At 37.7% G+C, this 25,713-nt stretch overlaps 3 protein-coding genes across 7 annotated transcripts; 1 reads left to right on the top strand and 2 right to left on the bottom strand.

Moving 5' to 3' along the window:
• Nucleotides 1-207: 207 nt before the first annotated feature.
• Nucleotides 208-3,868, bottom strand: VAR3 (zinc finger (Ran-binding) family protein). The gene is made up of 5 exons (XM_047298867.2): nt 3,394-3,868; nt 3,188-3,305; nt 2,294-2,574; nt 2,019-2,117; nt 208-1,939 (listed from the first exon to the last, which is right to left on the bottom strand). The coding sequence occupies exons 1-5, from the start codon at nt 3,768-3,770 to the stop codon at nt 343-345; spliced, it is 2,472 nt and encodes an 823-aa protein (XP_047154823.2). The 5' UTR covers nt 3,771-3,868; the 3' UTR covers nt 208-342.
• A 1,560-nt stretch (nt 3,869-5,428) lies between these two features.
• On the bottom strand, nt 5,429-25,706 carry FH (frataxin-like protein). Of its 5 annotated transcripts, none has more exons than XM_088114767.1 (7): nt 25,567-25,706; nt 8,511-8,601; nt 8,151-8,400; nt 7,569-7,641; nt 7,350-7,397; nt 6,899-6,993; nt 5,429-6,003 (listed from the first exon to the last, which is right to left on the bottom strand). In XM_088114767.1, exons 3-7 carry the CDS (start codon nt 8,381-8,383, stop codon nt 5,874-5,876), a joined length of 579 nt encoding a protein of 192 aa, XP_087970893.1. In that variant the 5' UTR covers nt 8,384-8,400; nt 8,511-8,601; nt 25,567-25,706; the 3' UTR covers nt 5,429-5,873. The 5 variants fall into 5 exon arrangements, with proteins under 5 accessions (XP_087970893.1, XP_047154922.1, XP_087970894.1 ...); XM_047298966.2 differs by lacking the exon at nt 25,567-25,706 and adding an exon at nt 9,813-10,006; XM_088114768.1 differs by lacking the exon at nt 25,567-25,706 and adding an exon at nt 8,679-9,775.
• LOC148197891 (uncharacterized) lies at nt 21,884-23,880 on the top strand. The gene is made up of 2 exons (XM_088092107.1): nt 21,884-22,367; nt 22,443-23,880. The coding sequence occupies exons 1-2, from the start codon at nt 22,202-22,204 to the stop codon at nt 23,453-23,455; spliced, it is 1,179 nt and encodes a 392-aa protein (XP_087948233.1). The 5' UTR covers nt 21,884-22,201; the 3' UTR covers nt 23,456-23,880.
• Nucleotides 25,707-25,713: the final 7 nt, after the last annotated feature.

Here is a 25,713-nt window from a genome sequence, read left to right as displayed (position 1 = left end):
GCTTGCCTTGATCTCAACATCAAAAAATCCAAAAAAGAAAAAGGATTATTTTAATTTTTATAAGATTAACAACTTCAATTCCACGAAAACCCAAAAAACAAATTTGAAAGAGAAAACTCATTGGATCAAAAATTCCGAGGCAACCTACAATGGAAAAGGGAATACAACAGAAAACTGGAATCCTACATCAGAAACAAAACCAGAAAATACAAAAATGAAAGGTTTTAGTACTGATTATTTCCAGCATCTTATCATCCATTTTCAATATTTGCCAATAACATTTTAGCTTCACAACGAAAAAAGGAAGCAAAATGGTAAAATAATTAATACTACAACTACTTTTCAGCTCCCTTCATTTTCATTTTTACTTGGATCTGAGCTCACAGTTGGTAGATTTCTTCTGTATTGCTGAGATGTCAATCTCCTTTCCAATGGAGTTTTCCTCTTGCCTACAACAAATCTGTTCACCCCTTTGCGCATAGGCATTATTGAAGGAAAATCTTCATCTGGAATCTGACTGAGTTCAGATATATCCTTAATTTGTGCAACACGCCTGAACCACCTCTCTGCCTTTGCCTCCTCTGACATGTCCAAAGGATCTGGTTCCTTCACGGCAGACCCCTCCAAACTCTTCCCTGTCCACTCTGCTTTACCACTCTGGTTGTCAGATGTTGGAACTGGGGATGAACTCCCAGTCAAATTTGGAACATGATCTTGATTGAAACTCTGCCTTGAATTTCCACTGGTTCCTGACCAAGACATAGAGCCAATATCATTGTTATTTGAGCTCTGTTCAGAAGACTTTGGACTCTGTTCTGGTTGAGCTCTAGTATCATCAGATATCTCTGAAGCCTTCTCTGCCACCTCAGAAATGGAAGATGTACCATAATTGGACCTATCCATTGAATCTGTTCCATCTGCCTGCGGCTTGTCCTTTTTAGCAAAGTAATCTGGGGGGAAGGGGACAAACGGAACAAAGTTGGTTTTGCTAGCTTGTTCCATTGCCACTTGTCTCTTATATGCTGGTGTTGTTAAAGAACGATCTTTTTTCTTGCTAACAACAAATCGATTTTCTCCATTACGCATGGGCATTATTTCAGGGAAATCCTCATTGGATATTGCACTTGTCACATCTGGAAAATCATTCAGCTCAGCAATCTTTCTTAACCATTTCTCAGATTTTTCAGCTTGTTCTTTCTTCTTATCCTCTGTGATATTTGTAGAATTCTTAGAATGTTGTGAACTGTCTCCCAAACTAGCATATCCGATATCAGTGTCTAACACCACATTTTTGCTCTCGTCTGATAGCAAGTTCTCAGACTTCGGGCCAAGTGAATCTGCAGACAATGGACTGGGAGAAACAGTACTAGTGTAGTTCCCTTGAACATTTTTATAATGTGAAGTATTGCTATAGCTAGCAAATGAAGGTTGCCGGTCTCCGCCAGCATTTTGTTCAGAAACAATGTTGTTATTGCCATATTGAGGAAGGCCAGCTGAATGACCTAGCATGTCATCCAGACTGTCATGGGACTTGATTGGCTCCCCAACATTAAAATCCTCAGTCCCAGAAATGTCATAATTAGACAAGTTTCTCTTATATTGAGCGTTAGCCAACCTCCTCTCCAGTGGAGTCTTTCTTGTGCTCACAACAAATCTATTAACTCCTTTCCTCAGTGGCATTATTTCAGGAAAATCTTCATCTGCAACCACACTGTTAATATCAGCACTGCTGTCTAGTTGAGAAACCTTGCTAAACCAACGCTGTGCCTTTTCTTCATTAGCAGCTAACCTAGGATCAATATCTGAAGTATTAGGATTGTTTCCATTTTCGTACTCCTTATTTGACATGGTATTGATGGCACCCAAAGATATTTGTCCAGGTCGCTTGCAATCACACCTTAAGCAACTCATGTTCCTCCCATAGTTAAAGAAATCACACCTTCATAACGACAATCCTGTTAATTGGATGTCTATGACAAGTTACACGGAAAAACATTTTAAGGAAGGGTAATACTTACTGAGGACATTCCCATTCACCTCCAGCGAGTTGCCTTTTTGGCCTTGCTTCATCACACTCAAGACATTTGATGTTTCGTGCAAAATTCATGAAATTACACCTGGTCAATATTAGAGAGAAACATACTTATCAGAATGGTGTACAATATTTGAGGAGACAAAATTAACTATAACAATTGCCTCACACTCTGCCCTTGGTGTTCCACCATTACCCAAAAGTAACACATTTGATAGTTCATTGGGACTATAGTTAAAATTAAAAGTAATAAAATAGTACCTTGAGCAAATCCAATCACCCCTCTTCATTTCAATCTTTTGTGCAGGAGGCTTTGTATATCCAAATCTTCCAGCCATTTGACTTTGCACTGAGTCAAAAGAATTTGATCCAGGTGCACTATAACTCAGTTTGAAAAGTTCATCAAAGAGATTTCTGACAGATGATTCAAGAAGATTTCTTTCATTGAGACTGTTCCCTTCTGAAGGGACATATGGATCACTCGCATAGCTCAGCAAAAACTTCATTAGGTCAACCGTATTTGCTCTATCAGTGTCCAACACCTGTGAAGAACATATTGAGCACAGCTGGATTTCGATGCACTTTTCAAAATTTGAAATTAAGTGTTAATACATGACAGAAAATATGTTCCATACGATATCATGTACTGTTTCATTTATTTCGGAATGATTTGAAACGATGATCCTTGGCATAAGTTCAAGCTTCAAGTGAATCTCCACGTTTCTTTTGACCCAAAAGGAGTATGTATTTAAGAAAAGGTTACACTGTCGAAACTTCCAACACTATTTTTTTTTAACTGCTTTCTAGTTGCTCGTTGCAGACACCAATGTGTTACTTGCACTCATACATGATAGCAATCATATTACATTTGCAACATGTAATATTGAGAAATAAGAACAAACCTAGCTCTGAACTAAAAGGCTTATAGTAAAATAAACTCATGGTTGAAATTTGACGATTAATAGATCAAATACTAACTACAAGCAATCAATAATATTTTAATTGTCAGCAGAAACACAGTTAACGCGATAGTGAATGTTAAAAATTTCTTACACCAAGCAATTGCTCCTTAACACGAGCAAATTAACATTCTCCACAACGAAGTAGTGAGAAACAAAAAACAGAGGATAACTAAGAAGAAAGAAACAAACTAACATTGGCGTCACCGTTGGACAGAAAGGACTTCATCTTCCTGACGGAATCATCTGCATCGCGGAAGAGAAAGGGGGAGCCGTGCTCAACCACGGCCGCAATATGTCTCGTAGAAAGCAACCTACCACCATCCAATCCAATTCACTTCAATTCAGAATAGAATTCAACAAAATCGGATAGAATTTGGGGGGAAAAAAGAAGAAAGGAACCTGAGAAGGTTAGGGCGGTCGCGTGCGAAGGCCAAGCAAGCGGTGGCGTCGCGGAGAAAGGAGTAGGAGAGATGTTGGGCGGCGGCGGTGAAGGCTTCATCGGGGAGGGAGGAGAGGTAGCCGGCGGAGGATATGTGAGAGAGGAAAGAGGAGTACTCAGGGCAGGGAGATGAGTAGGCATAGGAAAACTGGGAGGCTCTGAGTTTGAGTGGCAAAGGTGAAGATGAGAAAGAGAAGGAAGAAGGTGAAGCAGAGAGGCGGAGGGAATGGGAAGAGAGGAGAAAGAGGTTGAAGTGGTGGTGGCGGTGGCGGTGGCGGCGGAGCAGAGGGAGGGGAGTGGAGAGGAAGAAGAGGAACCTTGGGGCCACGCCACTCATTTCACACTTCTTCAGCTAAATTCGCTGCACTTGTAATTTGGTTTCCTCATCTAAATTAAAACAACATTCCCACACATCCATATATACATTATACATATCTTAATATACTTTTAATTTCTCAAGATGATTGCTTCGCTGCCACTTGTATTCTCCATTTGGTATCACGGTTTGAATTTGTTTTTTACAACAAACCTAAATAAACAAAATTTATAGATTGACTCCATAGATAGATATTTTTCCTAAATATTCTTACATCCCGAAGCTGATCACCCTTGCTCTATTTTTCTAGTTAATTTTATGTGACAAGAGTTTACCACACCTAAATTAAGAATTTTTGCTATGAACTTTTCAAAACATGAAAATATCTTCTTAAAGCATTTCAATTTTTGCAAAGACATATTTTGTTTCATGTTGACGAACTCAAGGACTTCATTCTATGTTGAGAGATATTACAACATCATGCAATTTTATATTTGTATATATTATGCTTTTCAAATAATTTATTTCGTCTAATCATCAAGAGAATCTCAAGAAAAACCAATGTAAGAAGATTTTTCGAAAAGTGTATCCAAACTATTTTACGCCAAGAACTTATTTGATAAAACAATCCATCACATCTATATAGTTCATCAATCGTATATACGATCCTATTAAGAGTTAAAAGATATCTGACAAAGGTCTCATAATCATCACAATGTGTCTTCAAGTAGAAGTTTACATTAAATATTTCATTAAGAGAATTTAAAGCAACTATCCATGTCTATGCTAACGAACAAATAACTTATCGACATCTCACGAACTAGAACAAGAATCCACAACAACATTGTTTTTGCTTTTGCTTTGACGAAAGTACAGTTATGAGGAAAGAAAGGCAAGTTACTTCCTCATTTGTTTCCACATTTATGTGTAGAAATGAAAGCATAAATTTGCAAGTAAATACATTTTGAAATTTTCTCATATATATATGCAAAGAAACTCAGGAAAAGCCAACTGGAAAGAAAAACTTTATAAATATATACCCTTCAATTTTCGATTACATTATATATATATATAATGTAAATATATAATATAATATAATGTAATAATACATAATTAAAAATAATAATGCACAAATAAAACATTATAAGGAGATTAACAAATAAATATAATAATTGATAACACTAACTAATGTTGTTATTATTAATAAAATCATAGTTAAAATAATTTATATAGTAAAAGTAATTTAGTTATTTTATAAACATAATTTTACAATTTCTTTTGAAATTATTATATTTATCAAATCATTTACAAATTTTCCCTTTATTTCCTTCTATTTTCGATCCTCATTTCCTTGATCCAGAAAGGCACATTTTTCACGTTTCCACTCCTTGAAACAAATAGAGGCTACAAACTAGTGTCACGCCCAGAGTTGCCCATGTGTCAATTGTAACCATTTTAGCAAACCCTAATAGATATAACAATGTTTTGCACTTCATAAATATGACATGTTTTGAACTTAATGAGCAGGTTGAAACACTTTGTATAGAACATGAATTTAAATGCTTTTTCTTCAAATATACTTTTATTCATGAAGATGTAGTTCCTGTGATAACTAGTAATTTGGTGACACTTCATGCTTTGAAGAGCCTTTAAAACAAAATCAAACACTAGAGAATAAATATCATTGTGCAACCCAATTTATTCCAGAAAAAAAGAATATTACAAACAGAATAATTATAATTAAAATGACAGTTATTTTCTCCTAACTAATCAACAAATTACTGGTGAAACATTGCCCAGCACAGCATAGTTTGGGCGAACAAGTGGTAAAAGCTTTTGTATTTTGTCGGAAACCTTTTCTCCATTTCTCATCTCAGCATTTTTATCATGCACGCCTAGTATTCCTTAAACCTCCAAAACTGGAAGCCAAAATGGTAGGATAACTTACCACAATGCCCAATGCAACAATAATCCTTACAAGAAATAAACTGAAAAGGTAGTATAACTTCAAAGAAGAATTTGTTAATCACAACTATTTTCTGCTGATTATTTAGAAGATACAATCATTATTAACTTCTGTCTTCTACATAAAAAATCAAGATTTGGCGGCACCTTTTCAACAGTTTAGGAAAGAACGATAGCTTTGCCACATAACTGCTCCAACTCACCTTCCAAGATTCTGTACAAGTTTGCTTTGTTCCGTCTATAAATCCAAGCATTGGTATCCCGATCCCAATCAAACCTTGACGGACCACTGCAGAAAACAAGTCCGAGAGATCATTGATACATGTCATCCAGATAATTCAAGGTACCTACTTTGGTCCATGTAAATAAACAGAAGCAGCAGAAAGTTATTCTAGCAAAATAAAACTGCATTTAATGTCTTGGAATCACATAAAGACCGTAAAGATATCACTGCTACAAGCATTCACGACATCACTTCAGATTGAATATAATCTACACTACACTGAAGTTGAAAGCAAGGAGGATACATATATGACTATAAGATGCCATGCCATCCGTTGTAGTACTAACCGACATGATTGGGCATAACTAATATACACGGTGATATCATCTCTACCATGAAAAGGACTACATCATAGAAAAGATACTCCTATGGTCTCACTTTATAAAATGAAATGGGTATGGGTTAATTGTATTTTGTTCCTAAAAGAGAAAAAACCTACATCCGGAACAGTTTCAACATTGAAATTAAACTAATAATAGGATTTAGCAAAGTCCTACCGCTAAGATACGAAAATTACAAAGAACTGTCTCAATACACTCCCTAACAAACTATTATTAACTCAAATTGATTGAAAATCACAATATTGTTGGTTCCATTTTTCATTTAATAAGTCTAACTCATAATTTTATTATTTTCAATAAATTTTAACTCATAGTTGATTGTGTTACAATTACTTATTTTTAAAGATAACGTTTTTAACAACATTTGGATGGTTATCACCAATACTCTTTTCACCAAGTTCATTCTCTCACAAAGATACTGAAGAAGTCTATGTATACCGCTCCTGCAAAATTCATTCGCATGCAATTTCTGACATGAACCCACATGTCTAGAGACTAAAGCCTTAGAAAAATCCTTGCTAAAAAATTGACCATAAATAGACAAATAACATACACAATACCTCAGTGGAGAAGACAGCCAAAGTTGTCGATTTGGTGTTTGTTTGTTCAATACATAGGTGCCACGATCGCCAAGTTTTACAGTCAAAACATCATTCTGAAATGGAAAGCCATATAAAAATAACAATACACCATGCAAAGAAGCCACTTAAAAGTAGTATGAAGAAAATAATTAAAATCTTGCAAGTAATTGGAAGAAAATAAATAAAATCTTAGAAGAAAAAAGCTAAAAAAGCTATTTATTTTCTAAGGACTAAATGGTAACAGAGAATTTTATTTAAGCAAATCTTATCATGTTATAAATATGATTGTTCAAAATAACACCTGATGAACAATACAGCTTCATGTTTTACTTCTAATTTACGAAATGTTCTAAGGATAGTTTTTTGTTGACAAGTAATTTTTATTATCTATCCTTTATTTATAACTTATTCTAACAAAAAGAATCCATACCCCATAATCTATGTCAAATCCATCAACTTCAACTAAGTCTCCATAGTCCTGTCAAGCAACAAACAAAACAATGAATACCAAACATGGCTTAAAATTCACATAATATGAATTGAATGCGTTGTGGCTGTCAACTCCCACCACCACACTTAGACAATCTTCCAATGATTTGCATATTACAAATTTAAGTTGGTGCAAACAACAAAGCTTTGCTAAAGATACCTCTAATTTCTCTTGTACGCTATGTATTGTGGAATCAGCCAATCTATGGAATTCACTCTCATCCAGTAGAGAACTGCATTCACACTAATAGTTAGTTAAGTCATTTCCCCCTATTGAAAAACAAAATTGCAATATGTACATCGAATGGGGAATTAGCACATGACTGACATGAATTCTCAGAAATATGCATTGGGAACTCATAAATCCACCATTGTCAAACCCCAACTAGCTCCAAAATTAATTGAATTTTAAAATTATCTTTTTTAAAAAAAATGAAACCGTTCTTGAAATTTAAATGCTCAACTTTCTATGGCTTCCAAGAATCAAATCTTAGTATTCAATCCAAGATTGTGGGGCATTGTTGACTCCAAAACAACTAAAGTGGAACATTTGGCACACAGCCCATTTCTACCGAAACCCTAATTCACTACCACTAGGATCAGACAGCTCCCTCCTACCTACTAGTCACCACCTCTTGGTGGCAGAGCTGACACTAGACAGAACAGACAGAGCTGACATTGGTTCTATTGACTACATAGAATAATCAAATAAGAATATATCGGATGAAAAACAATCACATACCGGTAATCAACAGTCAGGGGGGCTTGAGATTCATCAAGATTAAAACTGCCAGAGCACAAATTTCTTGAATAAGATGAGTGAGAGGGAAGAAGGCTATTTTTCCTGCAGAGGGACGTGCATTCTGAAGCTTTTACAGAAAGGAATGGGACCACATGAGTGGAAGAAGATGAAGAAGGCGCTAACAGTTGCAAAAACCTGAGGAGCCTTCTCTGCAAAACCAACTTTGAGGCCATAGCTTTTTTCACCTCAGCTGCAAATGTTAAAAATATAACTTGTAATAATAATAATAATAATAATAATAATAATAATAATAATAATAAAAGAACCCAGCAAACATAGTTTTCCAAGAAATGAATATACCTATGGGTGAGTATAGGTATGTTTAGCTTTAGGGATTTGGCAAGGGTGAAGTCTAAATAAAATGGTACACCTGTAGACTACTATTTATGACCTGTAATAGAAGGTAACAATCGGTTAGCTTAAAAATTTTAATTTTCTGATTACTTGTGTTTAAAGACATGGACTTACGTGAAAATACTATATGGCTGTGAAACAAAGGCTTGTTGGTCAAAACAAACACAATCAGTAACAGTGCACGCTAATCCTAGAGAGAGGTACTTGAGGGGGGTGTTGCCCCAGACGGCAAAGAAGCAGAAGACAGTTTGCATTCATTTTCAATGAAAAAGGGACGAAAGTAGTATCAGAAACTAACTTCCATAATTAACATAAGTAAACTTCAGCAAATGAGATACCAATAAATCACTTGTTAATATGAGCTATGTGACGTACTGGAAGCAGAATACTTTTAATTACAATTGATCATATATGATAAATGAATACGAACTTTTAGTTGATTTCTTTATGCATAGGTTTTAAACAGGATTGGTTTTACTTATAACTAATCCAATCATCAAATTACTTCTTCCTCTCATGTATAGATTATTTGGTGAATATTTTCTTTGTTGTGTTTGAAAATGAAAATTTACAAGACAAAGTTACAAGATCTATGCCACAACAGAAAATGGGGTTAGCATAGGTACTCTGCCACGAAAGATGGTCCACATTATATACCAAGCTTTAAGGCTTCTGTTTATGTCAATGGTGTCATCTTCAGTTCTTCTAGTGCCCCTTAAGGATGAAATTTAACATCCTATCTTATATTCTAGAATTATTCAAACAATGCTGTCAAAAAATTGCTCCACATTATATACCAAGCTTTAAGGCTTCTGTTTATGTCAATGGTGACATCTTCAGTTCTTCTAGTGCATCTAGTTCCCTTAAGGATGAAATTTAGCATCCTTTCTTATATTCTATTCAAAAAAATGTCTTAATGGTATGCAGAATTATTTCATTCTTAATAAAATGCCTTGTAATCACAATATTGTGCAGAAAACAATAATATGATGGTAAAACCTAGTAATGTTAGGTCAAGTTCATACGGTTGTCAAACTCGAGTTAACTCGATAACTTTTACGAGTTTACGTTTTTACTCGGAAGCAAACTCGCTTTTGGTGTAAACTCGGTAGACTCGGGATTGAACTTGGTGAACTCGCTCAAACTCGCGTGTTTGATACTGAGTTGGCGAGTTCGAAGGAGAAATGTTTTAAACCTTAAAACGGCAGCCACCATAGCCGTTAGGTGTAAAAACTGAAGAAAACTCACCTAATGTAGGATTTCACTTCTACATCCGTTTTTGTCACCGTGCCATCGCGTCTCCTTGCTATGCTGCTGTTCAATCGCCGCTCATCAGGCTGCCGTTCGGTCGCCGCTCGTCGTGCCGCCGTTCGCTTGCCTCTTCTCTCAGCTGGATCGCGTCTCCTTTATTGTGCAGAGAGGAGGGAAAGTGTCGCCTTGCACTATATAATATATTATATTATTTATAAATGATTTTTTTAATTGAATTGTACAGTTAGGAATTAGGGTTTTAATTTCAGATTTTAATTAGGAATTAGTTTAAATTATTTAATAATAATATAATCATGCTTTTTAATTTCGTAGTTGAAAACTGAAATCAGATCAATTTAAAGTATTTCTGGAAATGGATCAAATATCAATTCAGAGCAATCCAAAAGCATTCTCATATATTTTGTTTGATCATTATATTCGTAATAATTGAATTTATAATTTTTTTTTATAGAAAGCAAACTCTTACAGGTTTACGGAATTATCATAAGTTTACGATTAGAAGAATTTAAGAAAATTCTGAGTTTCACAACGGTACGATTTGTTCACTTCATTTTGTACAATTGTGGCACTTCAGTTTTGAACTTAGTTTGCAAGCTCTGTTCTATATAGATTCTAAAGTTCAAATAAAGAAAAACAATACTTTTTTTTTACTTTCATTTTAGTTTCATTCTAATGAAAAATATATTCTGATGAATCCCTCCAAAAACGGCCTTTTGTCGTTAGTAGAGTATATCCATCAAAACTGTCTGCAATCATTTTAGCTTTTTCAATTACGAAAGTTATAAGATGCAAAATACATCCGCGATTAATTTTAGAAATGATAGTCCTACACATTTCCAATCACATTTTCTCATGAAAATAAATAAACAATAATATTGTGAAGGAGTGAAAATAGTCTAATATACATTCTAAAAACTATTTGATTTAACGAAATTGATATTTGTATTATTTAGAATGTAATATTTGAATGAAATAAAGAACATATGTACTCAAGTTATAATAAGAAAGAATATGAATAAAGGCTGAGGTACTCAAACATTTGTTTATGATAAAGGCTTTTTTTTTTCTTTGTTGTTTGTGGTGACAGGACAAATTATCTGTCCCGTTTTGTTGTCTCTGATTAAAAGTCAGTAAAAAAATTTGTTTCCCCCTCTTAAATGGCAATAACTTATTTCGTTTTGATGAGTTATTCTCGTTCAATTAGGGATAAAAGACCCGAATCCGTAGTCACAAGACCAGAAATTGGTTCTGAATAATTCCAGTTTTGTTTACCTAAATCCTCTCATTTGGACTTTGTGGATCAACTTTTGCCTAACCATGTAGCATCTTCACTCTATAGTATCTAATAAGATGTGGAACATAAATTTTAGTCTTTTGATCACAATTACTGTGGCTACCTATAGAAGGTTGTAGGATCCGTTACTTCACATCCTCATTTATCCTTTTATTTGCTGAACATTGTTGCTTGCATCATTACATGCATTTGTCTCTAAATTTAGAACTTAGTTGTCTAAAATGTTTTATGGCAGGATATGGCAGCTCATTCAGCCTGCGATTTTGGAGGAAAATCTGAAAAATTGGCCCTTGCAAGGATTTCAACTCTGAGGGAACTGTTTCCTCATATGGAAAACAAAAAGAAAAGAGCCTTGCTTCATCTGATAAAGGGAAAAGCTTCTTTATTAGCTGCACTTGACTACTTCATCTCTGCTTCCCCAGGAAACATGCACAATGCATTGGTGAGTTGTGCTTGATGCATTTTAGGTAACTCTAAGTAAAGATTAAATTTTTAAATAGGCCCTTAAACTATTGAGTTAGGTTTAGATAACTTTTATAAACTATTGTTGATAGTCAAAGTTTTTGATGATAATGATGATGATAGGTTGGAGACTGTACTTACCGGAACTTAAAGACCATAAGGCCAAATATGGCATTGATGGGTCATCTTTTCCTTAACAAAACCAGAGTGATCAGAGTTTGAGGATGCATTGATGGGTCAGCTTTTCCTGAATAACAAGGCATTACAATTTGGGGTGTTGTGTTATGTTCTTGATATGAGTGCTTGAGATTTTGTTGTGTATTGTGTGGGAGATGATGTATTTATCAGATGATGACATTCTTAGCAGTAGCCAACCATGTTATTTATAATTCAATAGCATCAGTCATATGGTTCTTTATCACTCCATCATCATAGATTAGATTGTAGCTTAGTTTTCACATCAGTGCTGCTACTGTTATGTATCTCAATTAATCACTGCATGATGGTTAATTAAGTCAATATAGCAAGTTGGATCATGCAGCAATTTTCTATTACAATAAACTTTAATTATTGTAATGTACAATCACACTGCTAGCTATTGTCAGGTCTAGAAAATTTGGACGTTTCAAAATTCTTAATATGGAGGTTTTTCTGAAGTGTTTCATTCCTGACTAGAAAGTATTTCTAGTTATTATATTTAGGACTTTAGAAATAAAATAAGTAAAATAAAATAATAAATCCAAAAAAATAAATAATATAAACTAGAAAGGTTAAGATTTTTATGATATAACTTCCACCAATAAAACTGGAAAGAAAGAAGGATTTTAAACAAATTAGAAAGGTTAATTACATTTCCTCTACCATGTATTTTCATGCAGCAGTAACCACTATTCTGGCCAGCCTTAGTTAACTTAATCCAAGACCAACACACTACTGAATACGTATAGAATAAAACTCATAGCAAACACAGGTCTCGGACAACCATTTTCAGAGATGATTTTCATAACAGACATTATTGAATCATTCAACATCCTAACATGTTACTCTACGGCCCAGTCATCATTTTGAGCAGTAGTGATTATATAGTGTCAGAATTCATGCTATATCAACAGTCTAATCTTTAATCTGTACTACCAGCCCTTTATCATACAACTAGAGTCTAACTTCCACTTAACATATATTCCAATAAATCATAACTACATACAGCCATTTAAAATCCATTAAAATCTTTGTTAGTTTAGAATGCAGCCCAAAACATAATGATACATGGCAAAATGAAAAATCTTAGCACATACCAGTATAATCATTCAACTCCAAGCTTATAATAACCCATTTCAGCCATTTATTCAGTTCTTTCAAGCACTCATTCATCACCAAGTTTGGCAGTTTTCTCAGGCACGTATAAACATTAAGTTCCTTCATATATAGCATGTATTGCATCACAATTTCTCAAACTGAGACCTAGTATTTTGTTATACGGTTTGAGTGATTAACATTCTGTTCATTCATAACCACATCATCTGAACTAATGCAGGTTTTTAATATAATTACTAGTTACCATTATGCCTCCACCACCTAATATCTAACAATTCATCAAGCAACATCCAGAATAGCTCTCTGTTTTTCTTATTCATAACCAATTCCCTAGCCCAATCTACTTGACATATAGCTTCACGTTACAGTAATATTTATGTGGTAACAGGTTTCATGCAGTATGTTATTTAACCTGCAAACAAATCATTCAACTCCAAACTATAGGAAATTCACGTTTTACTCATATAAAACCAAAAACCATTTTTTTTATTTATTTCACTAAAAGATTTAAGATTATACCCAACTAACTCAAGCTAAAAAGAACTCACCCAACCAAGATCATTTATCATGCTAAATTCACCACATTAACATCAAAAGTAGATAAGATACCAACATCTTAATCCCAACAGCATACATACGTGAATGACTCAAACCAGCAAGCATGTATCCTCCATTAAGGCCTATCCTACACTGTAAACATTCATTCTCACAAACAATAACATAGCAACCAGTCATATACCAATCAAACCAGATTATATTTCAATGAAATAGTGATTTACTCATGCAATGGTATGCCTACAGTGTTGAAAAAGACTAACTAACATTTGACCTTTGCACACATTGAAAATTAACGCATACATCACCAAGGCACATTTAGTTCTGCAATAAAACATCATTCACATAATCTCAAGCACCAGAAACAACAGTTAAAATAAATTCCTTCACCGTATCAGAGTTACATACCAAACCCCCTACGCATGGAAATTTAGATCATACTAAACTACGAAAATAACACCTACCTGACTGCTGCCCCCTGCACTCACAGTTTCAATCCAAGAAAACGATGATCTAACCCTATAAATTTCCATTATTACAAGCAGTGCAGCCCCATTGCAATTCACGTTAATCATAAGAGAATGAAGGGTGTATGTGCAGTCAATTAACAGTCCCAATACATCCATTAACATCACAACATTCTAGTCCATAAACACATATATATAAATTCACATAATCGAAAACCAGATAGCATCCCCTTACATTACCCCAAAACAACCACTAATCATGCTAGAAGACTGCTTACCTCCACCAAAATTCTCTCCTTGAATCTAATACGCAAGGACCAAGAAAACATGCACCACTACAATTTCATACAAAATCCCAGACCAGTCCATGATAAACATTTAGACAAAAAGTCCCATACGCACACAAATTAAACACCATAAACAATTTTGAAGCATCATATATAATCAGCCAGAATTCTCAAACACGTCACTCCAAAACAGCAGGTATTATTGGCCTGGCATTACTCCAGCAATCATACCTATCATACATGCATAAATCACCTAAGATCAAATTTTTAATTACTAGAAATGCCTAACCAGAATTATCCAAAGCCCACCATGGATTTAAGTATCAAATACCCCTCTGAATTAGCATCACCTAGCATATACTATAATTGCAATCAATCAGACTTAAGGGTTATGCATAACAAAATTTATCTGTTACAAGGTAAACATTGCATCATTACAATTAAATTTATCTGTATAACACAATATTGTAGGGAAAGATTGTTGGCCAATTTTAGATGCATAAACACTGTTATTCTGTTACTAATCAGGGGAAGCTCTTCAATGAACAAGAAGTTGCGATCAAAAGTTTATGTAGCATCTCTGGCCAAGGAGATACTGAATTCAAGAATGAAGTGCTTTTAATGTCAAGGCTTCAACACAGAAATTTAGTAAGGCTCCTTGGTTTCTGTTTTGAAAGAGAAGAACGTCTCCTTGTCTATGAGTTTCTTCCCAATAAAAACCTTGACAACTTCTTATTTGGTAAATTAAATAAATCTGAAAAATATGCTTCTCCTTGTTTCTTTATATGTACATCAATAAAAGCAACTAAACAACTCACAAAACATGTCTCATTTATAAACCAAGTTAAAAAAACGGAACAAGTATTTTCCTTTTTCAGCAGTCTACTTAAATATCTAACAACCATTGGCAACCAATTAAAAGCAATAGAAATCTGCTGCAACAATTCAGATACCCATATCACACAATACAGCACATACATCTTAAATGGTTAGATTAGATTCATTGCAAATAGGTGATAGTCTACTACAAGTGAAGACAGCAAATACAAGTCATCCCAAAACATAACAATACAACAGTATCACATACTTCAGTGCAAACACGAAGTAATTCAGACATTAAAACAGTACACACAGCCCTTGAACACAATTTGTCCAATTAGTGTTTTAAAACAATCATAACAGTACCCCCATGATTATTAATAAGCTAAAACAGATTCATTAGCATGGCAACAAGTGATTTCACGTCACAGACAATTTCAAACAGTCATATTATAGTCAATATCATCATCCAAGACCATACAAATGCAATCATTGAAACTACAATATACACAATGTCTAATGTCACTCAAACTCACGATAAAAATATTCACACAACGGTCTACCTAGTAACAGATTCAACATAATAGCAAGTTCTCATCATTCTACACTAGATCAGGACAAATAGACGCTGGTTCATAACAACTAAACAACTGAATTTGGGTCATTACAACAGCTGGAACACTGGTCTAAACACTCTGATCACCAGGCATTGGATTAGGAACCTTATGCAACTGCAACGCTACTTTAAATACTAGACCGTAACACTATAGCCACTAGTTCACCATATTATACCTTATAGCAATATACTCCACAAAATTTACCTTAAAGCACTCTGACACAATCAGACATTATAGCTGTGAAAGTTTGAAAGATGGTAAAAAATATTATTACTGTGTTAAAGTTTCTATTACACAAAAAAGTCCTATATAAGGAACAATGGACCAGCCCTAAAAGCCCATTATACAATACAATATATTTCAACACTCCCCCTCAAGCTGGAGCATATAGATCATATGCACCAAGCTTGGAACATATACATTGAATCCTAGGCCCCCTTAGAGATTTGGTCATAATGTCTCCGAGTTGTTCATTAGAATTGACAAACTCAGTAACAAGTTCCTTAGTCAACAACTTCTCTCTAATAAAATGACAATCAATTTCTATATGTTTTGTTCTCTCATGAAACACTGGATTGGAGGCAATATGAAGGGCTGCTTGGTTGTCACAGTACAGTTTCAAAGACTCATTTCCACAAAATTTCAACTCTTGGAGAAGTTGCTTGATCCACACAAGTTCGCATGTAGTCAAAGCCATAGATCGGTATTCAGCTTCAGCACTAGATCTAGCAACAACACTTTGTTTCTTACTTCTCCAAGATATAAGGTTCCCTCCAAGTAGAACACAATATCCTGTAGTAGATCTTCGATCAATTGGAGAACCAGCCCAATCTGCATCACAATATCCTTCAATCTGAGTGCTTCCCTTGTCCTCATACAACAATCCCTGTCCTGGATTTCCTTTTATGTATCTGAGAATTCGAATCACTGCATTCCAATGGTCAACATGTGGATTTTGCATAAATTGACTCACAACTCCCACTGGATAAGAAAGATCAGGTCTTGTTATTGTAAGATATATGAGTTTTCCAACCAGCCTTCTATATCTCTCTGGATCTGAGAAAGGTTCACCTTGATCTCTCATTAGCTTTTGATTTGAGTCCATAGGACTATCAATAGGCTTGCAATTTGTCAAGCCTGTTTCCTCTAAAATATCAAGAGCATATTTCCTTTGTGAAATGATGACACCTTCTTTTGACTGTGCTACTTCAATACCAAGGAAGTATTTTAGACGACCCAGATCTTTAGTCTGAAAGTGGTTGAACAAATGATTCTTTAATTGAGTAATTTTAGTGTTGTCATTCCCTGTAATAACAATATCATCAACATACACCATGAGATAAACACATTTGTCAGGAGAAAAATGACCATAAAACACTGAGTGATCCGCCTCACATCGTTTCAATCCAAAATTTTGCACAACCCGACTAAATTTACCAAACCAAGCACGGGGTGATTGTTTCAAGCCATAGAGGGAACGACGTAATTTACAAACTAACCCAGACTCCCCCTGAGCAACAAACCCAGGAGGTTGCTCCATGTATATCTCCTCTTCCAGATCACCATGAAGAAAGGCATTTTTAATGTCCAACTGGTAAAGTGGCCAATGACGAATGGCAGCCATAGCAAGTAAAATACGAACTGTACTGGTTTTAGCCACAGGAGAAAACGTATCACAATAATCAATGCCATAAACTTGAGTATATCCCTTAGCTACTAGACGAGCTTTTAGACGATCAATTTCACCAGTAGGACCAACCTTAATAGCATAAACCCATCGGCAGCCAACAGGCTTCTTACCAGGAGGAAGAGGAACAAGGTCCCAAGTACCATTGTGGTCAAGGGCCTGCATTTCATCAATCATGGCTTGACGCCATCCAGGATGATCAAGTGCCTCATAAATATTATTAGGAGTCTTAAGGGAGGATAAGGAAGAAACAAAAGAGAAATAGGTAGAAGACAAACGATGATAACTCAAAAAATTATAAACAGGATATGGATTACGAGTAGAACGAATACCTTTTCGAAGGGCAATGGGCAAATTATCATCTGAGTCAGTAGAAGACGAGGAGGATGAAGGATCCATGGTCTGGTGAGCTGAGGGAGGAGGAGATGAGTCTAGAGGATCTTCATTGTTCTGAGCTTGAGATTGTCTCCGACGCTGATATGTGATAAGAGGTGGAGGAACAATGTCATTCACATTTTGAGTTTGAGGTATAGAAGCAGGAATAACCAAGGGATCACACGATGGTAGAGGAAACATTTGTTGAACAGATGAACGATCCTCCACAGAGGACGAGAAAAACGGTGTATCCTCAAAGAATGTGACATCAGCAGACATATAATATCTCTTGGTGGAGGGAGAATAACATTTATACCCTTTCTGAAGACGAGAATATCCCAAGAAGACACACTTAATAGCCTTTGCGGATAGCTTATCAAGACCTGGAGAAACATTATGGACAAAACATGTACACCCAAATACACGTGGGGAGATATGATATAGAGTGTCATTTGGAAAAATGACAGAATGAGGAATTTTATTTTCAAGAGAGGAAGAAGGCATCCTATTGATTAGAAAACAGGCAGTGAGGACTGCATCGCCCCAGTGATGTACAGGGATATTAGTATTCAACATCAAGGAGCGTGCAGTTTCAATGAGATGTCTATTCTTCCTCTCTGCAATACCATTTTGTTGTGGAGTGTGAGGACATGTTGACTGATGTAAAATTCCTTGGGAAGATAAAAATGAAGAAAACGCTAAAGAAAAATATTCCTTAGCATTATCACTACGAAGGATTTTAATTGTCTTCCCAAATTGGTTCTTAATTTCATTAATAAAAGACACAAATATGGACAAAAGTTCAGATCTCTCTTTCATTAAATAAACCCAAGTACATCGAGAGAATTCATCAATGAAGGTTACAAAATAATTAAAACCAAAAGAAGTAACACGACTTGGTCCCCAAATATCAGAGTGAATAGTTGAGAAAGGAGAATTACATAGTGTCTCAGACTTTTTAGGATGAGAAGATCTAACATGTTTTCCTAATTGACACGACTCACAATCTAAGACTTGAATGTTCTTGAGACTTGGAACCATCATCTTCAACTTGGATAAACTTGGATGGCCCAACCGATCATGCAAAAGTTTTGGAGATGAAGTGGTAAAACAGGAAACTGAAGAGCTATGTTTCAAAAAATAAAGTCCTCGAGACTCATGTCCTTCTCCAATCAGGCGACCCGTACCATGTTCCTGTATAACAAAGGAATTAGCAGTAAAGGTTACAGAACAATTTAAGGAACGAGTCAATTGGCTCAAGGAGATTAAATTGTAAGGACAATGAGGAATATACAAAACAGAATTTAAATTTAGTGAAGGAGATAAGGAAACTCTGCCAATTCCCTGAGATGCAACTTTGGATCCATTGGCAACAGTAATTAAATGAGGAATTTTCTGAGAGGACATGGAAGAAAATGAAGAAATAGTACCAGAGATATGGTCTGAGGCACCTGAGTCAAGGATCCATGGATTGTGACCTTCCATAGATTGAGATATGCAGGCAGTTGACACATTGGACATGGAAGAGGATTGGTCAGGATGAGAAGATTTTCCAGACTTATACTTCAAAAATTCTTGGTATTCTTCATTTGAAATTTTGGGTTCGAGATCATCAGATTTCGAAACATGAGCGACTTTGTCAGGATATCCATGTAAGGCATAACATTTCTCTCGAGTATGGCCTATCCTCTTACAATATGTGCACTGAGGACGCATACCACGGCCACCACGTCCTCCTCGGTTGCCTCTGCCTCCTCCTCTTCCTTGTGGTGCTACCATAGCTGATGTTTCAATACCACCAATTGAACTTTCGTCTTTAACTAATGAAGGTACCCGAAGAAGTCGAGTAACTAAGCTGTCCATTGATGGAACTTGATCACCAGCTAACATTTGATCACGAACATGGTCAAAATCTGAATGTAGACCTCTCAAAATTAAGACCATATAAAACTTATCAAGCTTCTTGTTTAGGCCTTCTAAAGAATCAGCCACAAAGAAATTCTTCAATTCTTCTACAGCAGCACGGGCCGTTCCTATGTAAGTAACCATATCATGATTGTTTTGTTTAAGGGAAGTCACTCTTTGAGTTGCATCAAAGAGACGTTGCACATCGTTAGCAAAGATATCTTGAGCTTTTCTCCAAAAAGAAGAGCACGATTTGTAAGGTCTTAAAATTTCTAACACTTCTGGTTCAACAGATTGCCATAGGACAGCACATAGTTGAAAATCAAGTTTTTGCCATTGAGATTTCTCTTCTTCAGGAACGGTGGAAACATCTTGTTCAAGATGATCATGGTGTCCTTGACCAAGAAACCATAACTCCACGGAAGAAGACCAAGATAGATAGTTTTTCCAATTGAGTTTTGCAGAAGTAATGGTCGGAGTAGCAGAGAGAGACGGTGTTCCAAGACCAGCCATTATAAAGCCAAACAAGAAAAGAGGGGAAAAAGGTGTGGGAAGAAACCCTAAACGGAGCAACCCTCAACGGAACAGCAAATCAGAGACCACAATACACTCAGGAGACGGCGGCGAAACGACCGGCAGTGGCGTGGTGAAGATCCGGCACGGGAGAGGCGGCGCGTGAAGTCCACGCGCCCGAGAGTGGTCAGAGAGAAACGGCGCGTGACGGCGCGTCGAGAGAAGAATGAGGCGGCGACCACCAGGGATGGGTCGCGCTCGTCGAGGCGAACCGAACCCTTAACTTCGCCGGAGAAAAGGCAGCGACGGCGGCGGCGGACGGCGGCGGACGGCGGTGGCGGACGGCGGCAGCGGCGCGGAAAGCGACGGAGAACGACGGCGCGGGCAGTGAGCAGCGGCGAACCCTAACCAGCTCTAGATACCATGTGAAAGTTTGAAAGATGGTAAAAAATATTATTACTGTGTTAAAGTTTCTATTACACAAAAAAGTCCTATATAAGGAACAATGGACCAGCCCTAAAAGCCCATTATACAATACAATATATTTCAACAATAGCAATATAGAAGCCAAGGTTGATAAGAGCACATTGCATGTCAAATACATAATATTGTGTTACAATAGTGTATGGTACGATATCTGAGTCGAGCGACTGGCAACCCAGACGACCACCAAGAATAAACAAGTCACATATTAACGAGTTATCATATGATCATTCCCGAACGATCGTCAACATGCTAGACAGAGCGATCGTCGTATCATATGCTCGTCATTGTCGCTCCTAACATCAATCGTCTAGCGATCGTCTTTTAGCGATCGTCTGTTGCTTAAACCAAACGGTCAACATTAGCTCACAGGGTCACGTCAACCCAGTCAAAGGTAAGAGTCAACAGACGTTCGGTCAGCTTTAGTCAAACTGGATCAATTAATCCAGATAAACTAAAGAATAAGTGGTTAGAAATATCTGGCCATGATGTCGCAAATCACGGAACCAACTAACCCAATATCAAGCACGACCGAGCGGTTGTGTTTTCCAAGCAGTTGAGTTCTCCAACCAACCGGATTTTTAGGTAAACGGTTTATCTTACTGTTAGGTTAAATATGAAAAACCAGAAGGAAGAAAGAGACGTTTTTCTGAACATAGAGAGAAAAAGAAGAAAATATTATTTCTTCCATGATTGAACTAAAAAAGTTCTATCATTCCCTTTTTCTGACTTGAGCGTCGGAGTGCCTTCGCAGGTACCCACTCCATTCTCCCTGAAGAGTCCTGTGCAGGAAGAAGACGTAAGGATAACTACATTGCTGGAAGGAGAGGACGTCATTCATCAGATTCGCATCTCGGCCTCAACTATTATACTGAAACATTTTGGCGCCCACCGTGGGGCTGAGACTTGATATCCCAAAGAAGACCACAAAAGCTATGGAAGACAACAACACCCGAGATTTGATCAAGCAACTGCAGGCACAGATCGAAGCGCAGGCGCAAACCATACGAGAACAGCAGGAAATTCAGCGCAAACAAACAGAGGAGCTTGCAGCGTTGAGGGCGCAGCGTCCTCCGCCGGAGATATCGGCCTCCAACCGACAGGACGATAATGAAGAAAGCCATCATGGAGGACCATACGAACCTGTCGGAGGAGGAAGGAAGGGGCCCACGTCTCTGCAGCTCACCAACCTGCTTCCATTTACGGAAGCCATCATGCAAGCTCATATGCCGGAAAAGCCCCCTCCAACGTTAGAAAGATATGACGGCTTAGCAGACCCCGACAATCATCTCCGCAACTTTATAGATTCCATGGCGTTCTACACGGATAATGATCCCTTTATTTGCGAGCTTTTTCGTTGTCCCTGAAAGATGAGGCACTCGAGTGGTATCACACCCTTCCTCAAAATTCAGTGGATTGCTTCGCTACCGTAGAAGCTCTCTTTCGACATATTCTGAGTCTGGTGATGCCCTCCTGGAACTTTACTCGCAGTCGTACAGGGGTTTTAAGGACAAATTCTTTAAAGTGTCGATTCTCGACTCGAGGCGGGCGCTCTTTTTTGATGAAGATGGGAGCCCGAAATTTCCTATGTATTGGACGCAAAATCCATTAAGATTCACCTCGTGGTCTGAGGATAAAATGACTATTGAAGAATTAAAAGCTTTGAGTGTGTTGACGGCACTGCCTCGCCCCTTTTCTTCCCGTCGACTCATAAATTGCCTTGAACACGATGATTTCGGCTCGAGGGTGTTCGGTATGTTTCCCTTATTGTTGTTTTTGTATATTACTTGATTATTGCTGACCGTGTTGGAGGAACTTATATTTGCAGAGATAATGGGGAGAAAGGGACCAGTCCGCAATTGGTTCAAAGCCATCGACAGTGGTAAAGCGGGCGCTGGGCGTCCAGGCCCATCTTCAAGAACCACTCAACCTCCTCCACCTCCTCCTAGTGTGCGGTCGTCTTCTCCTGATGAAGTGGCGATCGTTGAGGAGCAGCCGCTGATAAGGAAACGGAGAGGCAAGGCTGTCGACACCACAGTCGCTGCATCAAAGAGAATGAAGGAAGTTGAAGAGGAGACGAATCGTCCTCTTCCTAATCGCGTGTGGGATTCATCCTTCAATCTGAGCCATAAAATTGAGTTCAACCTGGATGACTCTGAGAAGAAGGTGGTGGAGAGCATGACGGAGCAACAAATGGCTGACGCAATGTTGGAATTGGCAAGCCGAACAGCTATGGCTGCTTGGCACATGGCATACGCCTCCGACAGGGGTGTGTTGAGGGTCGAGTTGGAAAAGGCGCGGACTCACCTAAAGGAGCTGGCGGACGTCCACTCTAACTGCGATCAGAGGCAAAAACAATCTGAGCAGTTGTTGAGTGAGGCTCAAACGTTGTTGATTAATGTGCAGACAGCCGGACATGCGATGAAGCGGGAACGAGATCAGTTGCAAAGAGAAAGGGACCAGTTGGCAACTGAGTTAGAGCAGTCAACGAAAATCGTGGCTGCTTTAACTAAGGAAAGGGACGGTCTACTTCTTGCGGCTGCTGAGGAGCAAGAGATAAGAGAGGAGATGAGCGAAGCCATAGTGGTGGAACATACGAGAGGATTTAAAAAGGCTCTGAGACAGGTCGCGCATCTCCTCCAAGTGTCCATTGAGGGAGTGGCTTTCGATGTGAAGAAGGATGTATACGAGGGTCAACTGGTGCCCTTGGATCAAATCCCTGATGATGCTTTCATGGAACCCGAAGAAGGTGTCAACGGTGGAGCAACTACTGCTGAGGAAACCAATGCTGAAGCTGCCGGAGGTGCTGCTATCGGGTCACCAGATATTGTAATAGATTAGGTGGTAGGATTTTGGCGTGGCCATGAACTTTTATTTGTTTGTTTGGAACTTTTGATGTTTAGATATTGATTACCTATGAAATACATATTTGTTGTCGTTTTGTTATCACTGTTGTGTGAATGGTAAAGTGTCCTCATACTGGTGTGAGGTAGACGTTGGTAAGATCTGTGAGTGATCGATTAGATTAAAGGTGTTGGGTGTTCTAGGGTGAACATCTACCAGGGGAGTGTATCCCTTTGACGAATGTACCTGGGTGTTCGAAAGAGAACATCTACCAGAGGGAGTGTATCCCGATGTGCCATGGTCTGGATGTTCTAAGGTGAACATTTATCAGGCCGAATGATTGCCCTGGTCTGGATGTTCTAAGATGAACATTTATCATGCCGAACGGTTTTGTAAAATTTGACCCTGGGACTCGACATGTGAGAATATGTCGAAAGAGAGCTTCTACGGTAGCGAAGCAATCCACTGAATTTTGAGGAAGGGTGTGATACCACTCGAGTGCCTCATCTTTCAGGGACAACGAAAAAGCTCGGCAAATAACGGGATCATTATCCGTGTAGAACGCCATGGCATCTAAAAAGTTGCGGAGATGATTGTCGGGGTCTGTTGAGCCGTCGTATCTTTCTAACGTTGGAGGGGGCTTTTCCGGCATATGAGCTTGCATGATGGCTTCCGTAAATGGAAGCAGGTTGGTGAGCTGCAGAGACGTGGGCCCCTTCCTTCCTCCTCCGACAGGTTCGGATGGTCCTCCATGATGGCTTCTTTCATTATCGTCCTGTCGGTTGGAGGCCGATATCTCCGGCGGAGGACGCTGCGCCCTCAGCGCCGCAAGCTCCTCTGTTTGTTTGCGCTGAATTTCCTGTTGTTCTCGTATGGTTTGCGCCTGCGCTTCGATCTGTGCCTGCGCTTCGATCTGTGCCTGCAGTTGCTTGATCAAATCTCGGGTGTTGTTGTCTTCCATAGCTTTTGTGGTCTTCTTTGAGATATCAAGTCTCAGCCCCACGGTGGGCACCAAAATGTTTCAGTATAATAGTTGAGGCCGAGATGCGAATCTGATGAATGACGTCCTCTCCAGCAATGGAGTTATCCTTACGTCTTCTTCCTGCACAGGACTCTTCAGGGAGAATGGAGTGGATACCTGCGAAGGCACTCCGACGCTCAAGTCAGAAAAAGGGAATGATAGAAATTTTTTAATTCAATCATGGAAGAAATAATATTTTCTTCTTTTCTCTCTATATTCAGAAAAACGTCTCTTTTTTCCTTCTGGTTTTTCATATTTAACCTAACAATAAGATAAACCATTTACCTAAAAATCCGATTGGTTGGAGAACTCAACTACTTGGAAAACACAACCGCTTGGTCATGCTTGATATTGGGTTAGTTGGTTCCGTGATTTGCGACATCATGACCAGATATTTCTAACCACTTATTCTTTAGTTTATCTGGATTAATTGATCCAGTTTGACTAAAGCTGACCGAACGTCTGTTGACTCTTACCTTTGACTGGGTTGACGTGACCCTGTGAGCTAATATTGACTGTTTGGTTTAAGCAAGACGATCGCTAAAAGACGATAGCTGGACGATTAATGTTAGGAGCGACAATGACGAGCATATGATACGACGATCGCTCTGTCTAACAGGTTGACGATCGTTCGGGAATGATCATATGATAACTCGTTAATACGTGACTTGTTTATTTTTGGTGGTCGTCTGGGTTGCCAGTCGCTCGACTAAGATATCCTACCATACAAATAGTAAAAACAAAAAAAAAACATGCATAAATCTTAAGCAGACAGCTACGTTCTCATGAAAATATCTATTATTCATGTTATTGAACATGTGAAATCTAAATTATAACGTATTAATTCAAAAACAATCTAAATACTTTGCAATAAAGAATGTGAAGCAACTAGCAAATAAAAAAAAAGGAAAATGTTTTGTACCAGCCAAATGAAGCAATAATGCCCAAACTTCCAAAACTGGTACGAGAAAAATCAGAAGAACAACAAAGAAGAAAAGAAATATATAACGAAGATGTTCGATAAACAGTATTGCTGGAAGGGATTAAAGCTGCCATGTAAAAGAGATAAAGATGTTCGCGAACTCACCAGAACGAGCATACTGATTTCTTGAAGGAGACAGGGCTTGCGCACTGGTTTCTTCAACCCTTACCGGCAACCGCACATGATGAACCTTGACCGACGAACAATGACGAAAAAGAGAACTACTTGCTTCACTAAAACCGATCAGGTTTG

The sequence above is a fragment of the Vigna umbellata genome, chromosome 5, assembly GCF_029865625.1.
Source record: "Vigna umbellata cultivar VRB3 chromosome 5, Vumbellata_1.0, whole genome shotgun sequence".
In the NCBI taxonomy this organism is placed as follows: domain Eukaryota; kingdom Viridiplantae; phylum Streptophyta; class Magnoliopsida; order Fabales; family Fabaceae; genus Vigna; species Vigna umbellata.
The sequence above is the reverse complement of the archived record's forward strand: the minus strand, read 5'-3'. Positions and strand labels throughout refer to the sequence as shown.

Coding starts and splice junctions, on each gene's coding strand:
- VAR3 (XM_047298867.2), bottom strand. CDS start 3,770: ATGAGTGGCGTGGCCCCAAGGTTCCTCTTCTTCCTCTCCACTCCCCTC. Junction 2,575..3,187: donor TGTCCAACGGTGACGCCAAT/GTTAGTTTGTTT, acceptor TGTTCTTCACAG/GTGTTGGACACTGATAGAGC. Junction 2,118..2,293: donor GGTGATTGGATTTGCTCAAG/GTACTATTTTAT, acceptor AATATTGACCAG/GTGTAATTTCATGAATTTTG.
- FH (XM_088114767.1), bottom strand. CDS start 8,383: ATGGCCTCAAAGTTGGTTTTGCAGAGAAGGCTCCTCAGGTTTTTGCAA. Junction 7,642..8,150: donor CCCCTGACTGTTGATTACCG/GTATGTGATTGT, acceptor GTGTGAATGCAG/TTCTCTACTGGATGAGAGTG. Junction 6,004..6,898: donor TGGCTGTCTTCTCCACTGAG/GTATTGTGTATG, acceptor TGTTTTCTGCAG/TGGTCCGTCAAGGTTTGATT.
- LOC148197891 (XM_088092107.1), top strand. CDS start 22,202: ATGTATTGGACGCAAAATCCATTAAGATTCACCTCGTGGTCTGAGGAT. Junction 22,368..22,442: donor TTTCGGCTCGAGGGTGTTCG/GTATGTTTCCCT, acceptor TTATATTTGCAG/AGATAATGGGGAGAAAGGGA.